Source organism: Macaca thibetana, chromosome 1, assembly GCF_024542745.1.
Source record: "Macaca thibetana thibetana isolate TM-01 chromosome 1, ASM2454274v1, whole genome shotgun sequence".
NCBI lineage: Eukaryota > Metazoa > Chordata > Mammalia > Primates > Cercopithecidae > Macaca > Macaca thibetana.
The window spans coordinates 188573411-188598184 of NC_065578.1; the positions used below are offsets into that span (position 1 = coordinate 188573411).

Here is a 24774-nt window from a genome sequence, read left to right on the forward strand (position 1 = left end):
GGCAAAACCCTGTCTTTACAAAAAATAAAAAAATCAGCCAGGTGTGGCAACATGAGCGTGTAGTTCCAGCTACTTGGGAGAATGAGGTGGGATGATCGCTTGAGCCTGGGAGGCGGAGGTTGCAGTGAGTGAAATCACGTCACTGCATTACAGCATGGGCGACAGAGTGAGACCCTGTCTCAAAAAAAAAAAAAGAAATCAAAACAATGTAAAAGGATCTAAAGGTAAAAGTCTCACTCCTCCCTATCATTATACATACACTAATCCCTGGTACCTACATCCCTCAACCTCTTTTGCATAACCTCATATCTACTCTTAATAATTTCTCCTGTATTCTGCCACTGATTATCTATGCAAATAAAATCATTACTTTTCTAATTTTATTTTGTCCCATCCTACATAAAAGATAATATTCTATATACATTGTTATACATCTTGATATTTTTAACAATATAAGTTGGAAATCTTTCTATCTCAGTATACAACGCGTTGTCTCTTTTCTTAAAAGCAATTACACAGTATTCCATTATATAGAATATATAGTACTATAGTTCATTTAACCAGTTTCCTATTGATACTTGAGATGTTCCTAATTTTTTAATCATAAAAAGCTTCAATAAACTTTGTATATGCATCATTTTGTACATATGCAAAAATGGGATGGGGTAGAGCACATTTCCAAAAAGGGGAATGCTGGGTGAAAAAATAAATGCATTTTAAATTTTGGTAAAGAGTGTGAGGCTCTCTTCCCTGAGTTTTCTTGATGCTGCTACTTTCTGTAAAATACAGTTTCAGGGAAATGGTCAGTAAACTCTAACATATTAGTTTTCTAAGAGGTATTTTTATCTGAATAGGGAATAAAGTCTGAAGTCAAAGGAACAAACCTCTAAACAGTGGTATCGACAGGTGAAAGAATATGGAAAAGGACATATCTAATATTCTAGAAATTACACCAAACATACAGAAAAAGTTGTACTTACTCAACGTCCCAGGATGTAACTATTATATAAACATCTACTTTAAATATAACTTCCTTGAAAATTTACATTTGGTTGATTATGGTATTTCACACATTTGTCAGACTAACTTCATACTTCAGTAACTGAATCAGGTAGAGTTCCATTTATCCACTTAGAAATGCAGTTGTTTATTTAAAAGTTTATACAAATCAGCCACTTCTATTTTCCAATTATAAACCATAAAACACCCAAATTTGTTAAATAACATCTCCAAAAGTTAAATAAATACACTATAGTGTTTTCATTTTGATTCTTTAAACATTTGCTTATTTTCTTTTTATCTATGAGTTGTTTGAGACCTTTTCAAAATTTCTGGCCACTGACCTCAGCTATTCAAGTTAGCAACTATTTTTCAGCTTCCATTTGGTTATTTAGGATACAATTACATTGTATTCTTTACTCCTTTGTCATCAAAACCTCAAGTGACACTAACTTGAACATATATGGCCAAGAATACTTCTCTTAACAAGTTGTAAGCCTCCTCATCTTCCTCTCAGATCTCTACTCAAATGTCTATACAAAACAGCTGCATGTAAAATAACCATATCCAGGCTCACGCCTGTAATCCCAGCACTTTGGGAGGCCAAGGCAGGTGGATCACCTGAGGTCAGGAGTTCGAGACCAGCCTGGCCAACATGAGGAAACCCCTCTCTACTAAAAATGCAAAATAGCTGGGCATGGTGGTGCGTACGTGTAATCCCGGGTACTGGGGAAGCTGAGGCAGAAGAATTGCTTGAATCCGGGAGGTGGAGGTTGTAGTGAGCTGAGATCGCACCACTGCACTCCAGCCTGGAGTTTTGAGACTCTGCTCAAAAGAGGAAAAAAGAAAAAAAGATAACTATAGCCAGTCCTAGAGACACTAATTCACTTAGGTCTTTCTCTTTCTAAGTAAATGACAATTAGTTGAATGTCTTACCATCTGGTATCTTATAAAGGGAATATGTTTTTATTTATTTGAATGTGGTAAAATCATTAGGGCAAATAAAAGGTTTATGTGCCTTTTGGCATTCATACATATAGTCACGGAACAGACGAGGTGCAGGCACTGTTCTAGGCTTTAGGGATACAGAGATAAAGGTATAGTGCCTCCCTAGGGGAAGAGTAAACAGGCAACTCAGCTTGAGTTTCACAAGGATGCAGAAGTCCTGGACTAGGGAATGTTGGGTGTTGGAAGTAAACGTAAACATCAGAGACAATTTTGGAGGAGGCAGAGCTAGATGGCCAAATAGCAATCATCCTTCAGCAATCATCCTCCCTCAAGAACACCAAATTGAACAACTATCCATGCAAGAAACACCTTCATAAAAAACAAAAATTCAGGTGACTGATCACAGTACCTGGCTTTAACATGATATCAAGGAAAAAGGCACTGAAGAGGGTAGAAAAAGCAGTCTTACATTGTCTACACCACACCTATCCTATACCCCCAGCATGTGTAGAGAAAGAATCCATGCACTTGGGAAAAGGAGAGTGCAGGGACTTTGCATTGGTACTCAGTGCTGCCCTGTCACAGCAGAACACAACACAGGGCAGAATTTAGCAGGCACCCAAGAAGGAAGAATTTAGACTGGCCCCGGTCAGAGGGGAAGCCCCCTGGCAGACTAAAGTGCCCTGGTGTCCTGAACAAATTGAAAAGCAGTCTAGGCCACAAGTATTACAATCTTTTGGCAAGTCTTGCTGCTGTGCTTGGCTTGAAGCCAGTGAACTTGGGGTACATACGATCCAGTGAAACACCAACTGGGGTAGCCAAGGGATCAAATAGAAACAACAACAAAAAAGCAAGCATGGCTATACATACACCCCTTCCCCAACTCCAGGCAGGGCAGCTTGAGAGATACCCCTTTTCTGCTTATGGAAAAGAAAGGAAAGAGTAAAGAGGACTTTGTCTTGCAACTTGAGTACCAGTTCAGCCACAGTAACATGAAGCAGAGTCCTGAATCCCCTGAGTCCAGACCCTAGCTCCTGAACAGGATTTCTAGATCCATCCTGGGCCAGAAGGAAGCCTGCTACCCTGAATGTAAAGACCCTGGGGCCTTGAATAAACACCAGCAGTAACCAGGCAGTCGTCACTAGGTACCATGCTGGCTTCAGGTGTGACCAAGTGCAGTCGCAGCCATAGTAGCCAGTCCCAGCTGTGGTGGCTAGTGCTTGTGTCACCCTGCTCCTCAACGCCAGGAAGCCCAGCATGAGGAGAAAAAAACTCCATTTATTTGGGGGAAAGTGAGAGAAGAGAAAAAGAGATTCTAGGAATGATGGAATTCTCTCAGATCTTACCCAAACCCACCAAGGCTCAATCTTTGCGAGTCTGCAAAAATTGCAGCATTATTTGGCTTGGCTCATCCCCTAATGCAGATATGACTTCAGTGACTAAAGACTTAGATCACAACACTTAATTCCCTTTAGAAAGCCTTCTCAAGAAGGATGGGTATAAATAAGTCCAGACTATGAAGATTAAATACCTAACTTTTCAATGCCCAAATATCGATGAACATCCACAAGCATCAAGAATACCCAGGAAAACATGACCTCATCAAACGAACTAAACAAGGTACCAGGGACCAATCCTGCAGTGAGAGATATGTGACATTTAAGAGAATTCAGAATAGCAACTTTGAGGAAGCTCAATGACTTCAAGACAACACAGAGAAAAAAATTCAGAATCCTATCAGATAAAGTTAACAAAGAGACCAAAATAATAAAAAATAATTAAGCAGAAATTCTGAAGCTAAAAAATTCAACTGACAAACTTAAAAATATATCAGAGTCTCTGAACAGCAGATGATCAAGCAAAAGAATTAGTGAGCTTGAAGACAGGCTATCTGAAAATATATAGAGAAAAAACAACAACAAAAAGAATAAAAAGACATTAGGCATGCCTGCAAGATCTAGAAAATAGCTTCAAAAGGGCAAATCTATGAATTACTGACCATAAAGAGGAGGTAGGGGAAGAGATCAGAGTAGAATACTAGAAAATAAATGGACTGGAGTTGAAAAGTGATGCATAACAGTAGAGCTGCAGCACACCATTATATACCATTTTTATCATACAGATAAAACAGACAATGTAAATAATTTCAAGAGCACAGACAACAATAAAAAGTGCTAACATACTAAGAAGTGATGAATTTTGAGTACTTATTACTTTTGTTTTTAACATGAGTTATTTAACTGTAAATTTTTATCATTTAATTTTTAACAATGGCTGTGCTTAAAAACTGGTTCACAGAATTCCTGAGAATTTAACAATTGGCCCTCAAAAGTTGGTATGATCTGGCTGTACATAGCACTGATATGACCATGATAAAGAGTTAGGAGTGTATTCTAAGTGCAGTGGGAAATCAGTGAAGAGTTTACAGCAGCGGATCTGATTTTTATTTTTAGTAAGGTCACGCAGCTGCTACCAATTCCTCATTAGTTCTCAATACTGAGGGACAACTACATTTTGGTTTAGTGAGAATCTATCACTTTTCTTTTGTATAAAGGTATAATCTACAAGAATCTATATTCAATCATTCCCCTCAAAGTTTTGCCCAGAAACAGATCATGAATATACAAAAGGCGTTGCAGGGGAAAAACATGATTTTGGAATTATACCAATAGATGTTAATTTCAGGTAAGGTTTTAATTACTTGCTGGGTGATCTTGAGCAGGTAACCTCTTTTAATGCCTAAGAATTTTTACTTCTAAAAAATTAGAAATAATAATACCTATGTCATAGGGATACTACAAGTATTAAATGAAATATATTTAAGAGACATATGCATATTGTTGGCAATCACTAAATTAAATTTCTCTTCTCTTTCCTTCCTTAAAGACAGAGACTCTGTCTTATACATCGACAATTACCAAAGTGCTTTATACAAGGATATTCAAAAGAATAAACAGATGCATAGGTAAAATTTTTACTCTAAGATCTTTCTGTTAAAACGATTTGCTCGAATTTAAGTTCTTAACATGAAGTAGCAAAAATGTGCTGCTTTTCATATAAATGACAGCATTTCTTGTGTATCAGTAGGAAGAACGTCCCCCTCCTCCTCCCCATGCTTTTTATGACTCAAGTAGTGACAAGCTGCACTTTCAAGGTTCTCCACATAGTTTTGTATACAAGCTCAGAGGGGATAACTGGGTTGGGGTATACTCTATAGCACAGCTCTGCCTTTAAAATATTACTGATCTTTTAAAACTGATCATAAGTGGCACTTTGTTATTTCTCTTTAACCTCAGGAGACTCTTGCTTTCTCTGAATCCCAAAACTTTGTTGTATACCATTATAGTTATTTGTGCGCTTCTAACCTCTAAACACTACTGTAATGTTGTACTCCCCACTCCACAACTCTTAGCATAAAACCTTCAATAAATATCAAGTGTTAAATATTTCTTTAAGATAAACTAGCTAAATTCTGAATACATCTGCCTTTTTAATGAAGTCATGCCACACAAGTAAGGCAATCTGTTGGTAACTGCCAACAAAAATGTAAAAGGAAAGTATTGGTGTGAAGGCTAGAAGCAAGGGGCAGCCAAATGGTACTATATTCCAACTTGATTTCTTATAATTCTATTCCAAATGCTAAATATGAAAAGCCTTTATCTATATTTTGTATTGACTATTCAGCTTATCCCTCAATCGGCATAAAGAAAATCAACCGAGATGTGAGATGCAATGCTAGGTTGTACTATCAAACTTCACCTTAGTACATGCAGTTCCTCCACTAGGTAGTATGGTGGTACCTACCTACTTAAAAAAAAAGCACTAAAATGACTATTTAACTTATTACAATCATTAATGCTTCATAGAATAAGTTAATCCAATTTATCCAATTTATGCAATTCGTCTAAAGTTACAATAAAAATAAATAATTGAACAACACATCTTTATATAAAATATTAAGATGTTGGAATATGGTGGGTCTCTAAGACTGAATGTCCATTTTTGCTGTGTACAGAAACTTTATTAACAGTGTTATTTCATTAAGGAAAAGAGGGGATAAACATTAAAATATTATAATTTAAGATATCAAAGTATCATCCATGGCTTTATGAAATACAAAACAAAATACCTGCCTCACATGCATAATTGAGAATTGAGTGATGTAATCACTGTTTGGTAATAAATGTTGATAATCATCTGACACTTGTACTAATTGTGATGACCACTGAATGGAGACTATCTCCAAGCCCTCACTACTACTCTCCACAATAAACTATAAAACAAAGCAGTGCTAAGTATTTCAAGTCTTTAAGATGCACCTGAAATCATTTACATCAAGGTATTTTTTGAAGTAAAATTATATTTTGATAATTTAAAGGGATTCCCATAGTTAGTGTAAAACTAAATTTCCTACTTCACATGATGTGTTTCACATCTTTTTGGAATGATCTACCTTTCTCTATGAAGAAGATGAACACTCTACTGATATTCCAAATTTTCTTCAACAATAATGAATGGGTCCAGCATGGTGGCTCATGCCTGTAGTCCCAGCACTTTGGGTGGCTGTGTGTGATCACTTGAGGTCAGGAGTTTGAGACCAGACTGGCCCACATGGTGAAACATCATCTCTACTAAAAATACAAAAATTAGCCAAGCATGATGGCATGTGCCTGTAATCCCAGCTACTTGGGACGCTGAAGCAGGAGAATTCCTTGAACTCAGGAGAAGAGGCTACAGTGAGCCAACATCTCACCACTGTACTCCTGCCTGGGTCATAGAGCGAGACTATGTCTCAAAAAAAAAAAGAAAGAAAGAAAGAAAAAAGAAAAAAAGATGAATGCTAGTGACTATTTTGAAACTCAAGGTTATTTATCATGTCTTCATTTTTTGTTTACATATTAAAAAGCAAATAGAATGAAAACTTCTAGCCATTTGTCTATTTTCCCTTTAAATCAAATAGCTTAATACATTTAAACTGAATGTAAATTTATAAGCCATAAAATTCTATCATTGTATGATATATTAGATTCCTATGTGTAATTCATTCAAATTAGTTGGACCGGGGACCAAAAGAAAATTGGCTGGGCAAATAATTATTAATTTAAAAGCAAATAATTATTAATTTAAAAAATAACAGCAAAAAAATAAAAAAATTTAAAAAAAATTTAAAAAATAAAAATAAATAAAAAATAACAGCAACAGTTACCATTATTAGATATATTCACCCATAACCCCATTTGACCCTTGCAAAAATCCTGCAAGGTAGGCATTATTTTTACATTGTAAGTGTAATACTAGTGAAGTTCAAAGAAGTTAAATGACTTGCCAGTAACTAACTATAGGTCTATAAAGTAAAGCCTGGTTTTAATCTCATAACTGCACTATTTTTGTGCTAGGTACAAAATATGTAAGACTCTTTATGCTCATCCTAAGGTACTCAATACTCATAATAAGCCTAGAAGAATGATAACAAGAAACTAAAGCTCAGTTGAAGACACTTGCCCAAAGTCATGTAACCAACCACAATCCAGATTCACAGTTGTACTTTCCAGTATCCCTTGAAAGAGTTCAGCTTCAAAAGGCAGAGAGACATAAGATAGTAGTTAAATATTTTTTAAATAGGTAAAATGTTTGTGTATATTAGGACACAGGGAGATGTTGGAAAATGGCTCAAAAGCACTTGATAAGAATTAACTCGGAATAGAAAAATGAATGCTTCCTTCTCTTGAACTAGAAAGAAAAGTGATTTGGAAGTATAGGACTCATTTTTTAAATACTCTAAAACCTTGTAGTAAGTATATCACTCAAGATGATGTGATGTATCTGTTCAGCACCCTATTGTCCCATCATCTAATATCAAAACCCCTCTTCCTATAGGAAGACCATTCTGTTGTTTAGGAGGGGCTGATGGGGTTCACCGATCTGGACTAAAGACCTGGGCTGTGACAATTAGAATGCCCTACCCAACCAGGCCAAAGTCCAACAGGAAGAAAAACAGAGGGAGGTGTTGTTGTTGTTGTGTGTCATTTTAAATAAATGCAGGAGCTATAGTAAGACAGTCCCTTTTAAACAAGGTAGCAAAAAATGTCCCTTTCAAATGAAGTTGTCCAGATCATATGAATCCAGGCCAGCCAACAGTCATTTTGCCCACTTTTTTGTCTACTAACATAATTAAGACAAAAAAATTCAAGAAAAGCAGAGATACAAACAGATTATTGATGACAAAATGTGAACTCTGGAGTCAATCATGTGAAAAATCATCTCTGACCCTAGATTTCCCAGTTATATGAGTCAATTCTGTCACATGCAGCAGAAAGAGTCTTGAATAATATAATGCCACAAATGCTTAACTTATATATATATATACACACATACATATGATAGAGACTTCAAAATGAAGCCTTTATCTTGTCACCTTGGACTCTGGAATCTGTAATAGGTAATTCTGCTTTTTATTTACATCCATTGGTTAAATCTTATCCCAAACCTGTCTTTTTGGTGAGAAATATTTTTAAATTTATAATTTTTAAATTTATTTTACTCTGAAATACAACAAACAGAAAAATGCATAAAAGTTAAATGTATACTTTAAGGATGCATGTAACCACTACCTAGGTTAAGAAAGAGAACACTGTCAATAGCTCTGAAAATCCCTGTGTCTCTTTTCAGTTACGGTTCCCAGTTTCTCCCTAAAGAAATCACTTTCCTAACTTTAACAGTTATCACTTCATTGGTGTTCTTTATAGTTTTTTCCATCTATGTAGCATCCTAACAATAGAATTTAGTTTTGCCTGTTACTGAACTTTATGCAAAATGGAATCATACCAAATGTAATGTTGTACTTTGCTTTTTTTAAACTAAATCTTATGTTTATATGATTCATTTGTATGAACCAATGTAGTGTAAAATATTCATTTCCATTGCTGTATGGCATTCATACTCTAAGAATACCATAATTTAGCCATCTTACTAATTACAATTCTAATACTGAACATTTTAGTAGTGGACATTTGAATTGCTTCAGTGTTTTGACTGTTATAAACACTATTAGGATAAAAGTAATACAAGTATTTTAATGTACAAGTGCATAAATTTGACTAAGGTATGTCTAGGAGTAAAACTTCTGGGTGTGCATATCTTTATTAGATAAAGCCAAACCAGTTTCCAAAGGAATTGTGCCTAGTCATAATTTTTTTTTAAAAAATTCAATAGTTTTAAACATGCTAGATTATTCAAACATAATCCTTCCTGAGTTGGAAAGCTTCTATAAATGCCAACATTAGTATACATACAGTAATTTAACCTTAAAAAAGAACATAATCTTCTGAATGTCTAAAAAGGTACATGTTCAATCAAAAAATTTAAAACTACTAACAATAAATATGGTAGAAAATATATTGGGTTACAAATTATCTAAGATATTTTCTATAATTTTTAGAGTAAGTGAAATATAATCAGATCATAATTTATTATGACTAAGAGATAAAGATTAATATTATTATTATGAAATTACAAATTATTATTGTATATTTGATTACAAATGCAGTTGAACATTGTAATGGTTGCAGGCCATCTGTACTATAACATTCTCCAACTGTAAATGACAAATCTCTTGTAATTTCATAAATGGATGTATAAAAGTCTACTGTGATAAACATTTAATTCTCATTGCCTAAACTACTACATGTTACAAAGCTATTGTCAAAGCATCTAGAAATTTCCAAGTACAAGAAGAGGCTAATTAATTCTTTAAACTACTTAGACATGAAAAAAATCCTAAAAATTCAAAACTGTTTTTGAACATACTTTCATTTTTGGTCTTACTTTCTTCTCAAGCAATGAATGTGAAATATAAATGACTATGGGTGAGGAAAGGACAGCAACCCAAAAAGAAGCAGGCTCTGACAGTGATTAATATGGAGCTTCCAAAGATGTCTGGCAGCAAAAAGAAGCAATAGCTTATGTAACTGATAACAAATTAGTCAGTAAGACCCTAATAATGTATCTCTCTGGAACCTGAGATAGTGTGTTTGATGAATTGTTTAAACCAGTCCGTATTCTTCCATTTGTTTAAACCAGGGAGACAAAAATATAGTAAAAAATAAATTACAGTTAACTTCTGTTATTCAAATTGGTTGAATGGATGGGTTGGTTAGTTAATGGAATATACTAATTAACAGAATCATCAAACATATTGCCAATTAAAAATTAGAAAATGACATGTTTTTCATTAACAGAATGCTGAATATTAGTTCATCTTTCCCTTAAGGATTCTAAAAGGATTTCTATATTTCAAGTTACTTTTATAAAAGCCATGAAAACACTGAATAATTCTATTAATGTAGAAAGTGTGAGATACTAGACTGAATTTCTGTCCCTCTTGTAACATACACTGGAAACTATCTTGTTGCATTTCACTAAGGCTGACTCACCACGTGGCCCTTATAATAGGAGAGTACATAATGTAGAAAAAAATTCTAGGTATTTGAGCTCTCTAGTTATTTGAATCTCTCTCTTTCTCTCTTTGGGGGCGGGGGTGGGGAGGGTGTTGCCAAATAATTATGAACTTACAATTAACCCAAATTCCTGTAAAATCCAAAACAGATTTCTCAGAGAGATATTCTTCTCACTGAACGTTAATGAATATATTATAATATGTTAAACAGGGCTACAGGTAAAAAATGCTAAACTACGGTATGTTCAAAGATTACTTTGTGGCCGGGCGTGGTGGCTTACGCCTGTAATCCCAGCACTTTGGGAGGCTGAGGTGGGAGGATCATGAGGTCAGAAGATCAAGACCAGCCTGGCTAACATTGTAAAACCCGTCTCTACTGGGGGAAAAAAAAAAAAAACTTAAATTAGTTGGGCATGGTGATGCACGCGCCTGTAGTCCCAGCTACTCGGGAGGCTGAGGCAGGAGAATGGCATGAACCCGGGAGGCGGAGCTTGCAGTGAGCTGAGATGGCGCCACTGCACTCCAGCCTGGGCCACAGAGTGAGACTCCGTCTCAAAAAAAAAAAAAAGAACTCATCAACTCCTAAACTTTTTCCTTCATTCAATCTCCATAAATATATTTTCTATCTCAACTCAAAATACAACATTCATCCAGTCACCAAAGCCAGGAAACTAGATATGTCACCTTTGACTGCTCCTTTGCCAGTCCATCCACAAACCTAACAATTTTGCTCCCTGAATGTTTCTTAATTCTGCTTTTCTCTGGGCTCTCAACATCTCTCATTTAAATTGACATTTTCTTTTCCTTTTTATTACTATTATTTTTTGAGACACAGTCTCCTTCTGTTGCCCAAGCTGGACTGCAGTGGTGCAATCAAGACTCATTGCAGCCTTGACCTCCCAGGCTCAAGTGATCCTCCCACTTCAGCCTCCCAGGTAGCTCAACACCACAACGGGTGCTTACCACGACTATGGGTGCTCACCACCATGCCCAGATACCTTTTGTGTGTGTGGGGTAGAGATGGTGTCTCATTATATTGCCTAGGCTGGTTTCAAATTCCTGGGTTCAAGTGATCCTCCTGCCTCAACCTCCCAAAATTGTGGGATTACAGGTGTGAGCCACTATGCCTGGCCATATTGATATTTTCTACCTGGTCTCTCTGCTGCTGTCTGTTTCCCTTAATTCTGCCCTTTACACAGGTATTAAAAGAATTTATCTAAAATGATCATATGACTGTATTATTCCCTTGCTCCCAAGTGATCAATGGTTCCTCATTAGCTCTAGAATAAAGTCGGCATTTTTGACATATTACAAAGTCTTCACAATTTCCCATCTTACCATTTTTACGTCATACCACTCCCAGTGTACAACTGCTACAGTAAACTGTAATTTCATATTGTTCCCTTTGTACACTGTGCCCTATCATATTTCCATACATTTTCTCATACTGTGATTTTTGTCAATAATTCTTTCCCCTTCCCTTTCCCCTCTCACCTTCTCCAATCTCATTTATGTCTTGACAAAGCCGCCACCTCCTCCAGAAAGTCTTTTCTGAAAGTTCTGGCAGAGCTTGGTTGGGTAATTCTCTTCTCTATTCTCTTAACCTGTGTATCACTTTCCCTTAGCATACTGTAAGTTATTTAATGAGTATGCATTATTTTTGTCATCAGAAAAATAAAGACACATAAAAGAGAATGAAAATTATAAGTGCATGCCTACATTATCTGTGCCCCATCTTGGACTATGAAGCCTTTGAGAACACAAATTATAAATGATTCATCTTTATAACCCCACTTCATAGCCCAGTACCTGACAATTGATGCTCAATAAATGATCTGTCAAATGAAGGTAACTGACAGGAAAGAGGATATATAAAAATACATCACAGAAATGATAAAGGACTTCCTTGTCACAGTACAGTGGGTCTTAATGGTCCAGCTCCTGATATTTGGGCAGTTACACCGACTTCTTTAATTCCAGAGAATTCTAGTTAAAAATAACTCCAAATAAGCAATTTATCCTTTTCTAGACAACAAAACTAATTCCATTGAGAAACTGTCCTATTTTTGACATAATATTTCTTATTTTATCACCTAATGTACATTTTTAAAAAGATATGCCATATGTAATCTCCATCAGGTAAATGGGAAATAAGAAGGAAGAATAAAGGCAGTAGAAAGTACAATAAACTTGGCAGCACTGTGCTATTTATCACATGGACCGTTACTTACATGCAGCAGTAATACAGCAGCAAGAAAAGACTGCCCTTGACAGTATCCAATGTCTTCATCATACACAGAGTAGGCCTAGAGAAAAGATGAAAAGAAAGAAATATCATAAATAGTCACAGATTTTAACTTAAATGTTAGCTCATACCAGGCTCCTGCTTGTTCCTGTCCCTGGGCTATCCACCACAATTCCACTGGTCTTTCAAACTTGAATGTGTGTATCACTAGCACAGTGAGATCCCGAAAGAGGCTATGTATTTCCTAAAGCAGCTCTATGTCCCTTTATCCCAGGTTCATCTTTAAAATTTTGAAATAAAGAGATGCTCAGAGGACCTAAGTTAATTTTAAAAGATCCATTATGGTTTTAGGTCAGCTGTATGAGACCACAGGAGGCAGAGGCAAAAGGTGAGAGAGAGTAAGAAGATTCTAAGGTTGAAGTGTGAGTTCAAATGCACTAAAGGGGGAAATCTTGATATTGCTGAGACTGTAGTTCAGATTTGCTATTCTGACAACCCCATGCCAAAACAAAACAAAACAAAAACCCTTTAGAACCTCCAAAATTTCTCAAAGACCTTTTAAACTATCCTGCCATTTTTCATGAAGGCTGAAGAGTAAAAATGTTTCCTCCAATCTATACCACTGGGGCAAACCAGAAATATTTAGCATTGCCCCGTGCTTTTTGCAAAATGGCTAAGGGCTTCATGCTACATATATACCTGCTATTTCAGGTGCTTTGGCTATTCCACAGCTTTAACGTCATCTGGAATACAGCCAAAGAGGCCAATTTATAAGAAATACAGCATTCCTTGGGAAGTAGCTATCATATCATTCAACTTAACATTCCCTCTTAGTTTTCAGAGGAAAGGAAATAAGGCTGTATGCTTAGTGTATACTAATTAGTACTACAAACATCTAGGATTCTCTAATGCAAAAAAAAAAAAAAAAAAAGACATGTTAGTTTTTGAGAGGCTGAATCAGTTACAGTAGGTAGAGTGTGCAGATCAAAGGGTAAAGAATAGGAGTTAGAAAGCTTTTTCTGCAAAAGTTCGGAAAGTAAATATTGTAGACTTTGAGGAACACTTATAGTACTGGTTGCTTTTTTTTTCTTAAGGGATAGGACTTTTTTTTTTAAACAACTTTTTTAAATGTAAAACCATTCCTACATTGGGGCAGTACAAAAATAGGCTGCATGGTCCAGTCACTGAACCCTGAATTAGAATTTTAAAATTTAGATGTTGCGATATGTATGTGTGTGTATATATTTTTTATATATATATAAATATGTATATATATTTTATACACACACACACACACACATATATATTTATATATATATATTTTTTTGAGACTGAGTTTTGTCTCCCAGGTTGTAGTGCAACAGCATGATCTCGGCTCACTGCAACCTCTGCCTCCCAGGTTCAAGCGATTTTCCTGCCTCAGCCTCCTGAGTAGCTGCAATTACAAGGGCCCACCACCACACCCAGCTAATTTTCATATTTTTAGTAGAGACAGGGTTTCACCATCTTGGCCAGGCTGGTCTTGAACTCCTGACCTCAGGTGTTCCTCTCACCTCAGCCTCCCAAGGTGCTGGGATTACAGGCATAATCCACCATGCCCAGCCTGCCAAATATATTTTTAAAAGACTCTCAAAGAGTCCAGGATGTGTATCTCATCCCATGTATTCCATCTATGTGTTGTACTTCATTTTAGTGAGGAGATTTCCATTTAATTTGCCTTATAGAATGTATTTTTATTTTGTCAGTATAAAAATTGTCTCTGTCTAGGACAAGGCTTATCAAAGATAACTAGGAAGGCTTCACTTATGGAGGGTAAGTGTAGTATTCCCCATATGCCAAAGTTGTCAGAGCACAGTCTGGAACTCCCTTTTACTCAAAAATATAAACTGTATTGATGTACAGCTGATAGTGAAAGGCACACATTTTAATCGTACAGTTCCTTGAGCTGGGGCATTTATGTCGCCCTGCCATTATAAATATTTCCATCACTCCAGAATGTTCCCCCATGCCTCTCTTTAGTCAAACACCTCCACTCCAGGCAACCACAGATCTGAATTTTATCATATTAGTTTTGCATTTTTAAAATGCATTTTTTAAAATTTCATATAAATGGAATCCTACAATAATGTACTCATATAATATGTATGCTTTTGTGTCTAGCTACTTTTACTCAGCATAACGTTCCTGAGATTCTTTCATGTTGTGTGCGTCGGCAGTTCACTCCTTTTCATTGGTGAGTAGCATGAATATATACTGTATGAATATACCACGATCTGTTTATTCATTCCTCTGTTTCCAGCTTTCGGCTAGTATGAATGGGGCTGTAAATATATACATGGCATTTGTGGATACAGATTTTCATTTTCCTTGAATAAATACCTAGGAATGGAGGTTCCAACTTCAAATGTTAAGGGTAAGTTTATCTTTATAAGAAATTGCCAAATTGTTTCCCAAAGTGGTTATACAATTATTACACCCCTAGCAGCAACATATGAGAGTACCCTTTGCTTCACTTCCTTGTCAATACTTGATACTGTCAGTCTTCTTCCTTTTAATTAATTCCTGTAGTTTTGACTTTCATTTCCCTGGTAGCTAATGATACAGAAAATGTTTCCACGTACCTTTAGACAATTGATACATATTCTTTTCTGATTGTTCAATTTCCTGCACAATTATGCGTTGTTGGTTTTTGTTTTTTGGTTTTTTTGGAGGCAGGGTCTGACTCTGACACCCAGGCTGGAGTGCAGTGGCATGATCACCACAACCTCCGCCTGCCAGGCTCAAGCGATCGACCCACCTCAGCCTCCTGAGTAGCTAGGACTATAGGCTGCCCCACCACACTCAGCTAAGTTTTTTTCTATATTTAGTAGAGACGGGGTTTTGCCATGTTGCCCAGGTCTGGAGCTCCTGGGCTCAAGTGATCCAACCACCTCAGCCTTCCAAAGGGCTGGGATTACAGCCTGCCCAATTGTTTGAGTTGTTCATCTCATTATTTTTGATTCATAGGAGTTCTTCATTCTGTATATGTTCTGTATACAACTCTGTCTGAGTCCATTCTGGATGCTATAACCAGAATACCACAGACTAGGTAGCTTATAAACAAAAGAAGTTTATTTCTCATAGTTTTGGAGGCTACAAAATCCAAGATCAAGGCACCAACCAATTCAGTCTGATGAGGGTCAGTTTCCTGGTTCACAGAAATGTTGCCTTTTCATTGTCTCCTTACGTGGTGGAAGGAGCAAACAAGCTCCTTCCGGCCTCTTTTATTAAGGCATTAATCCCATTCCTGAGGGTTCCGCCCTCATGATGCAATCACCTACCAAAGGCTCCATCTTTTTTTTTTTTTTTTTTTTTTTTTTTTTGAGAAGGAGTCTCACTGTGTCGCCAGGCTGGAGTGCAGTGGCACGATCTCGGCTCACTGCAACCTCCACCTCCCAGGTTCAAGTGATTATCCTGCCTCAGCCTCCCAGGTAGCTGGGACTATAGGCGAGTGCCACCACGCCCAGCTAATTTTTTGTATTTTTAGTAGAGACAGGGTTTCACCGTGTTGGCCAGGATGGTCTCGATCTCTTGATGGCGTGATGCGCCCACCTCGGCCTCCCAAAGTGCTGGGATTACAGGCATGAGCCACCATGCCCGGCAGCTCCATCTCTTAATAGTATCACTTTGGCGGTTAGGATTTCAACATACGAATTTTGAGGTGACACAAACAATGGGACCATTGCCAAGTCCACTGTCAGATATACATATTATGAATATGTTTTCCCAGTCTATGGCTTGCATTTTCATTTTCTTAATGCTGTCTTTCAAAGAGCAGGTTTCAATTTTGACAAAGTTCAATTTAATAGTTTTTGTCTTTTATGGTTCATATTTGTGTTTGTACATGCCCTGTTTTTATGTCACGAATATTTTTTCCTATGTTTTCTTTAGAATTTTTTTTTGTTTTGGCGTTTACATTTAGGTCTGTAATCCACTTTGAAATAAGAAGTTTTAAAAACCGGGTAAGTCTATGTTCTACAACTTAGATCTTTTGCAAAACAGTTTATTCTAGATTCCTTGCATTTCCATATACATTTAAGAAATAATTTATTGTCTTCCTAGGAATGCCTACCATGATTTTGACTGGGATTGTGTTGAATCTATAAGTAAATTTGGAGAATGATATCTTCACAATATAGAGTCTAACAGTCATGAACCTGATAAATCTATCTCCATTTATTATTTCTTAGGATTTTCTACATGCATAACCATGTTGTTTGTGAATGTTAGTTTTACTTCCTCTGGCCATATGCCTTCTTTTCTTGCCCTACTGCACGGACTCCAGTACTATATTACAGTGCATTCCAATACAATGATGAATATAAGTGCTGAAAGAGGAAGGACATCTTTGTCTTCTTCCAGATGCTAGGAGTCAAACATTGTCTTTCACCATGAAGTATAATATCAGCTATAGATTTTCCATAGATATCCTTCATTAGGTTTAGAAGTTTCTCTCTATTCTTACTTTGCTGAGCATGTTTTATCTTCTGTGGGTACTGAATTTATAAAATGCCTTTCATGCATCTATTGCAACTGAGAGACAGGACTAGCTGGATTTCCTAGGCAGACTAAGAATCCCAAAGTCTAGCTGGGAAGGTGACTGCATCCACCTTTAAACAGGGGGCTTGCAACTGAGCTCATATCCGCACGCCCGACCAATCAGGTAGTAAAGAGAGCTCACTAAAATGCTAATTAGGCAAAAACAGGAGGTAAAGAAATAGCCAATCATCAATCGCCTGAGAGCACAGCGGGAGGTACAATGATCAGGATATAAACCCAAGCATTCGGGCAGGCAGTGGAAACCCCCTTGGGGTCCCCTCCCATTTTATGAGAGCTCTGTTTTCACTCTATTAAATCTTGCAACTGCACACTCTTCTGGTTCGTGTTTGTAATGGCTCAAGCTGAACTTTCGCTCCCTGTCCACCACTGCAGTTTGCCACAGCTGCACACCGGCTGCTGACTTCCATCCCCCCCGGATCTAGCAGGGTGTCCACTATGCTCCTGATCCAGTGAGGCTGTGCCCATTGCCACTCCCAATTGGGCTAGAGGCTCACCATTGTTCCTGTGCAGTCTAAGTGCCCAAGGTTCGTCCTAATCAAGCTGTATTTAATAGAGCTATAACACTCACCACATGGCCCAAGATTCCATTTCTTGGAATCTGTGAGGCCAAGAACCCCAGGTCAGAGAACCAGAGGCTTGCCACCATCTTGGAAGCAGCCTGCCACCATCTTGGGAACTCTAAGAACAAAGACCCCCAGTAACACAATGATCATATTACTTTCTCCTTTATTCTGTTAATGTGGTAAAATACATCGATTTTCAAATGCTGGACCAACCTTGTATAACTGGGTCAAGAGTTATTATCCTTTATATTACTGGATTAAGTTTGTTATTCTTTTTGTTTTGTTTTGTTTTGTGGGGATTTTTGGAGAATATTTTATGAGGAATATTGGTCTGTAACTTTTTCGGTAATGCCTGACACATTTTGGTATAGGGTTATGCTGGCCTTATAAAACAAGTGTGTCAGTGTTCTCTCTCACTCTGCTTCTGAAAGAGTTTTGTGTAAGACTGGTATTAATTCTTCTTTAACCATCTGGGCCTAGAGTTTTCTCCTTGGAAAGGTTTTTATTATGAATTAAATTTCTTTAATGGAAATAGAGCTATCCAAATTTTCATATTTTTTTGTTTCAATTTAAATAATTTGTGTTTTTCAAAAAATGTATCTAAATTGTTAAGGTTACTGACATAAATTTGTTCATAAAAGTCCCTAATTGACTTTTTAATATCTGTATGTGATTTATCCTCTTTGACTGATAAAAGCTTAAACTTATATTTTCTCTTTTCCTTGATTAGTCTTGGTAAGGATTTATTAATTTTATTAATCTTTTCAAAGATGTGGCTTTTGGTTTTATCTTTTTCCTTTTCTAATACATTTTCTATTTCATTTATTTCTGTTCTTTATTATTTCTTTCCATCTATTTACTTAGGCTTTAATTTGTTCTTAATTTTCTACTTGTTAAGATAGAAACTTAGATCTATCTTCTTTTCTAATATAGGCATTTAAAGCTATAAACTTGCCTGTATAATTTCTTGATACCTTTTTAAAATACCGATAATGGTGCCAATCCTTGCCAACTGTCATCCTCCCCAAATACGATAGGTCAGTGGGGTGGTATGTACCCAGCTCTCTGTCAACCCAATAGATTTCAGCATAATCATTTCTGTGAAGATCTAGGCAATTCCAACTCCAAAGCTATAGCCTCAGAAAAATTTGGTGTTATGCTACCAAGGCAAAGGTTCGAAACTAGGGCTACTGTGGCAACCTTAGCCATAAGAAATGAAGTGGGGTACGTGGCAAAAGCAGGTCTACCGCAGCTTCCTTTTTAGGTCTCTTTCTTCAGATGAAATTAACTAGATAATTCACAAATGCCTCCAGTAATTTGTAACAGAAGTGTTATGCTATACTTGGCTCAAATGTTAGGCCTAATTAATCCTTGAGTTGTTATTAACAGTTTATTATAAGTTCTAAAAGCAAATGAATGTGTATCTTCTCTGATTCTTTTTTGTTTTGAGACAGGTCTCCCTCTGTCGGCTCACTGCAGCCTCCACCTTCCAGGCTAAAAGGATTCTCCCACCTTAGCCTCCCAAATAGCTCTGGGAGGCACGTGCCACCATGCCCGGATAATTTTTTTTTTTTTTTTGGTAGAGATGGGGTCTCACTATGTTGCCTAGACTGGTCTCAAACTCCTGAATTCAAGTGTTCCTTCTGCCTCAGCCATCCAGGGTGCTTGGATTACAGGCATGAGCCACCCCATCTGGCTACTTCCCTGATTGTTATGCTATATGTGGGACAAATGTGGAAACAAATATTAAAATCTTGATGTTCTATCCATTTGTCCAACTTTAACAGAAACCATCGACAGATGACTCCTTTGGAAAATGATTTCCTCTGAGTTTAAGCTATCATAAATTTTTTGAATCCAGTACATACTCAAATTATGAGAGGAATTTTATGTAACATAAAAAAGAAAATCAGATTAGTATAGATACCACCATATGGAAACAGTTCAATTAATCAAACCATATCATGGCTGAAGCTAACAGTATCCAAAGATGTTGGAATACTACTGACCATGCTATCACTTCAGAAGAAGCAGTCACCAAAATGTAAACTTTCACTGGAAAATAGATACATTTCTTCATTCATGCACAAAGTATGTGCTTCTCAAATAATCCTTTTATATTTTAAAATCAGGAATCTTTTCACTTAGAAGTTGAAACTCCAAATGTTAAAATATTTGATGAGCTGCTTCAACCCAGGGAGAACTTCGGTTTGCTTTGTTTTTGCTTTGTCACAAAAACTATTTAAAATCTCTATAGAAGAACATTTTCTAAAACTCACAAACTGAATAAGTAACCTAGTGAATTCTACAGTAACAGTTTCGTCTGACCTTTTACTACCAGGAGAAGCCTCTCAAAATCTGTAATGAAAAAACTGAAACAGTAAATCTAGTATGAATTCCCTAATATTTAAAACGGCCATTTTCATCAACTACACTCAGCAAATCTATTAAAAAGCCTTCTTAGAATAACATATTGTAGTCGCAACAATATACAGGTCTATAAAAGCTTCTGTCTTGTCAGCTAAAATCAGAACTTCCACAGGATAACTAAAATTATTTTACGGATAAGGTCATCCGTTAATACCCCATGCCCTAAATTACTTTTTAGGCTGCAGTCACTACTCCCAGGCCATCCATTACAGACATGTGGTAAATCAAAGTAGTATTTGTGTAAGTACCTGCTTCAAAGCTGCTTTTTCTTTCTTTTACTTCAAAAAAACAAAACAAAACAAAACAAAACAAAAAAACCTCGGTTTTACTTGCAAGTTCTTCTGTTATCTACCACTGTGCTAACGAGATTTGTAACGAATACAAATCTGGCTCTTAAAATGTCACAAAAGGATAATGACAATATGCTTCTTTCAAAAACGTTTCTTGTTTTAACCAAAAGCTTATATTAGGAGAAGTATGAGAGCTACAGGGGCTTTTAAGTACCACTATGTTTTGGTTATAATTCAGCATGTGGCCAGAATCACATAGATTCTATGACATCTAAGAACTAGGTGATAGCAATGCAGTCTTTCAGCTATTAAAAACTCTGAACACTCAAAAACAATTTATTTTATTACAAATCATGTTTATGGAGGTATAATTTATATGCAGTAAAAGTCATCCTTTGCTCATTTTCCTTGAGGAAGACATACTATGTGATTTATTGATGACAAAAATTTCCACATGCTTTAAATATTATCTCTGTGTAAAGCTAAATAATGAGGTAGCAAAGTACCATATTCCGCAGAACTCTCTTTACTGAATTAGTATTTGACATTACATATTCAGCCTTTCAGACTTCAGAATGCTCAACTCTAGAACCCCAGTCCATATAAGAATTTTCATTTAGGAACCACCTATGCATCTTTTATAAAACCACACTGAAGTCACTTTCTACCATATTACTCCAAATGCCCATACCTAGTATAACCATGTATCTCTGGTTATATTCTTCCAATTCTGTGCATGAAAAATAAAAAAAAATTTGTGCCCTTATTTTTTAAAAAGAATGCATTAAGAACAGAAATATATAATTTAGTATTTTCTTTTTGCTTTCATTAACAGAAATTAATAATCAGATTCATTACTCAAGTATAGAAAATAGCTCATCTCAGGTACCTGATAGCATCCACTCCTCTTGGTCACTGTGTTTATCTATTTTTACATGAGTTTTAATTTTGTAAACCCTTTCAGATCTTTCAGTAAATAGAAAGGCAATCACTCAGTCTAAAAAAAAAAATCATACTATGGTCCATTGTTCTCCTTTAACTTTTTCTGCTAATGATATTATCACTCTCTGTTCTAATGAGAGAAAAATTAGATCATGGGAATCATTACATAATGAATGTGAAATGAGCTTTTCTTCATTATCATCAGTTTCCAGAGCGCTGCCTAATCTTGAAAGATCAATTGGTATTCTTTTACTTATTTTTCTTTGATTTATATATTTATATTTGATTGCTTAATTAGTACTTTTATCTAGAGCTCATGGATGTATGTGAGCTTATGGATGTGGAGGAAAGGGAACCCTCATACACTCTTCTGTGTGTGTGTGTGTGTGTGTGTGTGTGTGTGTATTAGGGGTTGGAAGTAGGATAAAGAGAGAATACAGAAAGAAAAAAGGAAAGAAATGATGGAAAAGTTTGAATCCTATCCCTATTTGGAATATTCCTGATTATACAGTAGTCTGTCTGTTCCTTTTCCATGAACTAGGAACTCTGAGATTTGTTGATGACAAAGCATGTTACATGAATGATAAGTATATTCTCAACGCTTCCCCTTTCCCATGAAAGATGTCTAAGTGCAAGATTCCTAAAAACTGTAGATCTCCGACCATAGTATAATACTAGAAATCAATAACAGGAGGAATGTTTAAAAATTCACAAGCACATGGAAATTAAACAGTATGCTCCTGAACAATCAACAAGTCAATGAAGAAATTATAAAGAAAATTTAATATTTTTTTGAGAAAAATGAAAACACAACATACCAAAACCTATGGGATGCAGCAAAAGCAGTTTGAAAGGGAAATTTGCAGCAATAAATGCCTATAAAGAAGAAAGTTTGCAAATAAAAAACCTAATCTTGGATCTCAAAGAACTAGAAAAAGACAAACTAAGCCCAAAATTAGTAGAAGAAAGAAAATAACAAAGATCAGACTAAAAATAAATGGAATGGAAAATAAAAATAAAACAAACAAACAAAAAAACAAAAACGAAAACAAAAACAAAACTGTAATCCCAGCTACTCAGGAGGCTGAGGCAGGAGAATCACTTGAACTGGGGAGGCGGAGGTTGCAGTGAGCAGAGATTGAGCCATGCACGCCAGCCTGGGCAACAAAAGGAGACTCCGTCTCAAAAAAGAAAAAGAAAATCAATGAAATGAGTTGTTCATTTGAAAACATAAACAAAATAAACAGCTAGACTAAGAAAAAGTGAGAAAAGACTCAAAATCAGAGATAAAAAAGGAGACATTATAACTGATACTACAGAAATTAAAGGATCATAAGAAATTATTGTGAACAATTATATGACAACAAATTAGATAACTTAGAATGGATAAATCTGTGTACATATAAAACTGATCAAGGATGAATTATAAAGAAATAGATGAGTAAGGAGACTGAATCAGTAATAAAAAGTCTCCTATCGGGCCGGACGCGGTGGCTCAAGCCTGTAATCCCAGCACTTTGGGAGGCCGAGACGGGTGGATCACAAGGTCAGGAGATCGAGATCATCCTGGCGAACACGGCGAAACCCCGTCTCTACTAAAAAATACAAAAAACTAGCCTGGCGAGGTGGCGGGCGCCTGTAGTCCCAGCTACTCGGGAGGCTGAGGCAGGAGAATGGTGTAAACCCAGGAGGCAGAGCTTGCAGTGAGCTGAGATCCGGCCACTGCACTCCAGCCTGGGCCACAGAGCGAGACTCCGTCTCAAAAAAAAAAAAAAAAAAAAGTCTCCTATCAACAAAAAGCCAGATAGTTAAAAAACTACCAAATATTTAAAAATATAGCTGAATTCTACCAAATATTTAAACTGCTAACACCAATTTTTCTCAAACTCTTCCAAATAATTGAAGAGGAGGGATTATTTCCAAACTCATTCTGCTAGACCAGCATTACTCTGATACCAAAACCAGACAAAGGTACAACAAAAAAAGAAAACTACAGGCCAATATCTATGATAAACATACAAGCAAATATTCTCAACAAAATACTAATTAGCCAAGTAGAATACCACATCAAAAAGATCATCCACCATGATCAAGTAATTAACCACAGGGATGCAAGGATGATTCGCTATATGTAAAATAAATGTGATACATCACATTAGAAGAAGAAATGATAAAAGTCATTTCAATAAATGCAGAAAAATCATTTGACAAAATTCAGCATCACTCCATGATTTAAAACTCTCAAAATTAGATATAAAAGAAATGTACCTCAAAAAGGTAATGGCCATATATGACAACCCACAGCTAACATCATGCTGAATGAAGAAAAGCTGAACTGGAACAAGATATGGATGTCCATTCTCACTTCCATTCAACACAGTACTGGAAGTCTTAGCCAAAGAAATTTGGCAAAAGAAAGAAATAAAAGGTATCCAAATTGGAAAGGAAGAAACTGAATTGTCCCTGTCTGCAGATGACATGATTTTATATGTAGAAAACCCTGAAGACTGTACCAAAAAACTTAGAACTAATAAATGAATTTAGTAAAGCTGCAGAATACAAAATTGACTTATAAAAAGTGTGTTAGTAGCATTTCTGTGCACTAACAGTGAACTGTTTGAAAAAAGAATCAAGAAAACAATTCCATTTAAAATATCTACAGGTTTATATCTGAAAGACAGGCAATAACAAATGCTGGCAAAAATGTGGAGAAAAGGGTACTTTTATACACTGTTGATGGGAATGTAAATTAGTACAACCACTATGGAGAACAGTTTGGAGGCTCCTCAAAACACTAAAAATGGAACTACCATATGATCCAGCAATCCCATTGCTAGGTATAATCAAAAGAAAGGAAATGAGTATACTGAAGAGATATCTGCATTCCCATGTTTATTATAGCACTGTTCATATTAGCCAAGACTTGGAAGCAATGTAGAGTCCATCATCAGATGAATGGATAAAGAATATGTGGTACATATAAACAACAGAGTGCTATTCAGCCTTAAAAAATAATATCTTACCAATTGCAACAACATGGATGGAACTGGAGATCTTTATGTTACGTGAAATAAGCCAGGCACAGAAAAACAAACATCACATTTTCTCAATTATTTGTGATATCTAAAAATCAAAACAACTGAATTCATGGACATACAGAATAGAAGGATGGTTACCAGAGGCTGAGAAGGGTAGTTATTGGGAGAATTCAGGGAAAAGGTGGGGATGATTAATCAGAAAAAAAGAAGAAAGAATGAGTAAGACCTACTATTTGATAGCATAACAGGGTGACTATACTTAATA

At 36.2% G+C, this 24774-nt stretch overlaps 2 protein-coding genes across 10 annotated transcripts in view; both read right to left on the bottom strand.

The window, feature by feature from the left end:
* CACYBP (calcyclin binding protein) overlaps positions 1-24774 on the bottom strand; it is a 753822-nt gene that overhangs the window by 311603 nt on the left and 417445 nt on the right. The window lies entirely within an intron of this gene.
* RABGAP1L (RAB GTPase activating protein 1 like) overlaps positions 1-24774 on the bottom strand; it is a 790617-nt gene that overhangs the window by 295637 nt on the left and 470206 nt on the right. For all 8 annotated transcript variants that reach the window (XM_050767055.1, XM_050767059.1, XM_050767046.1 and 5 more), the window contains one exon: positions 12634-12708. In XM_050767055.1, the coding sequence (XP_050623012.1) occupies positions 12634-12708 (75 nt within the window). The remainder of the gene's footprint in view (positions 1-12633; positions 12709-24774) is intronic.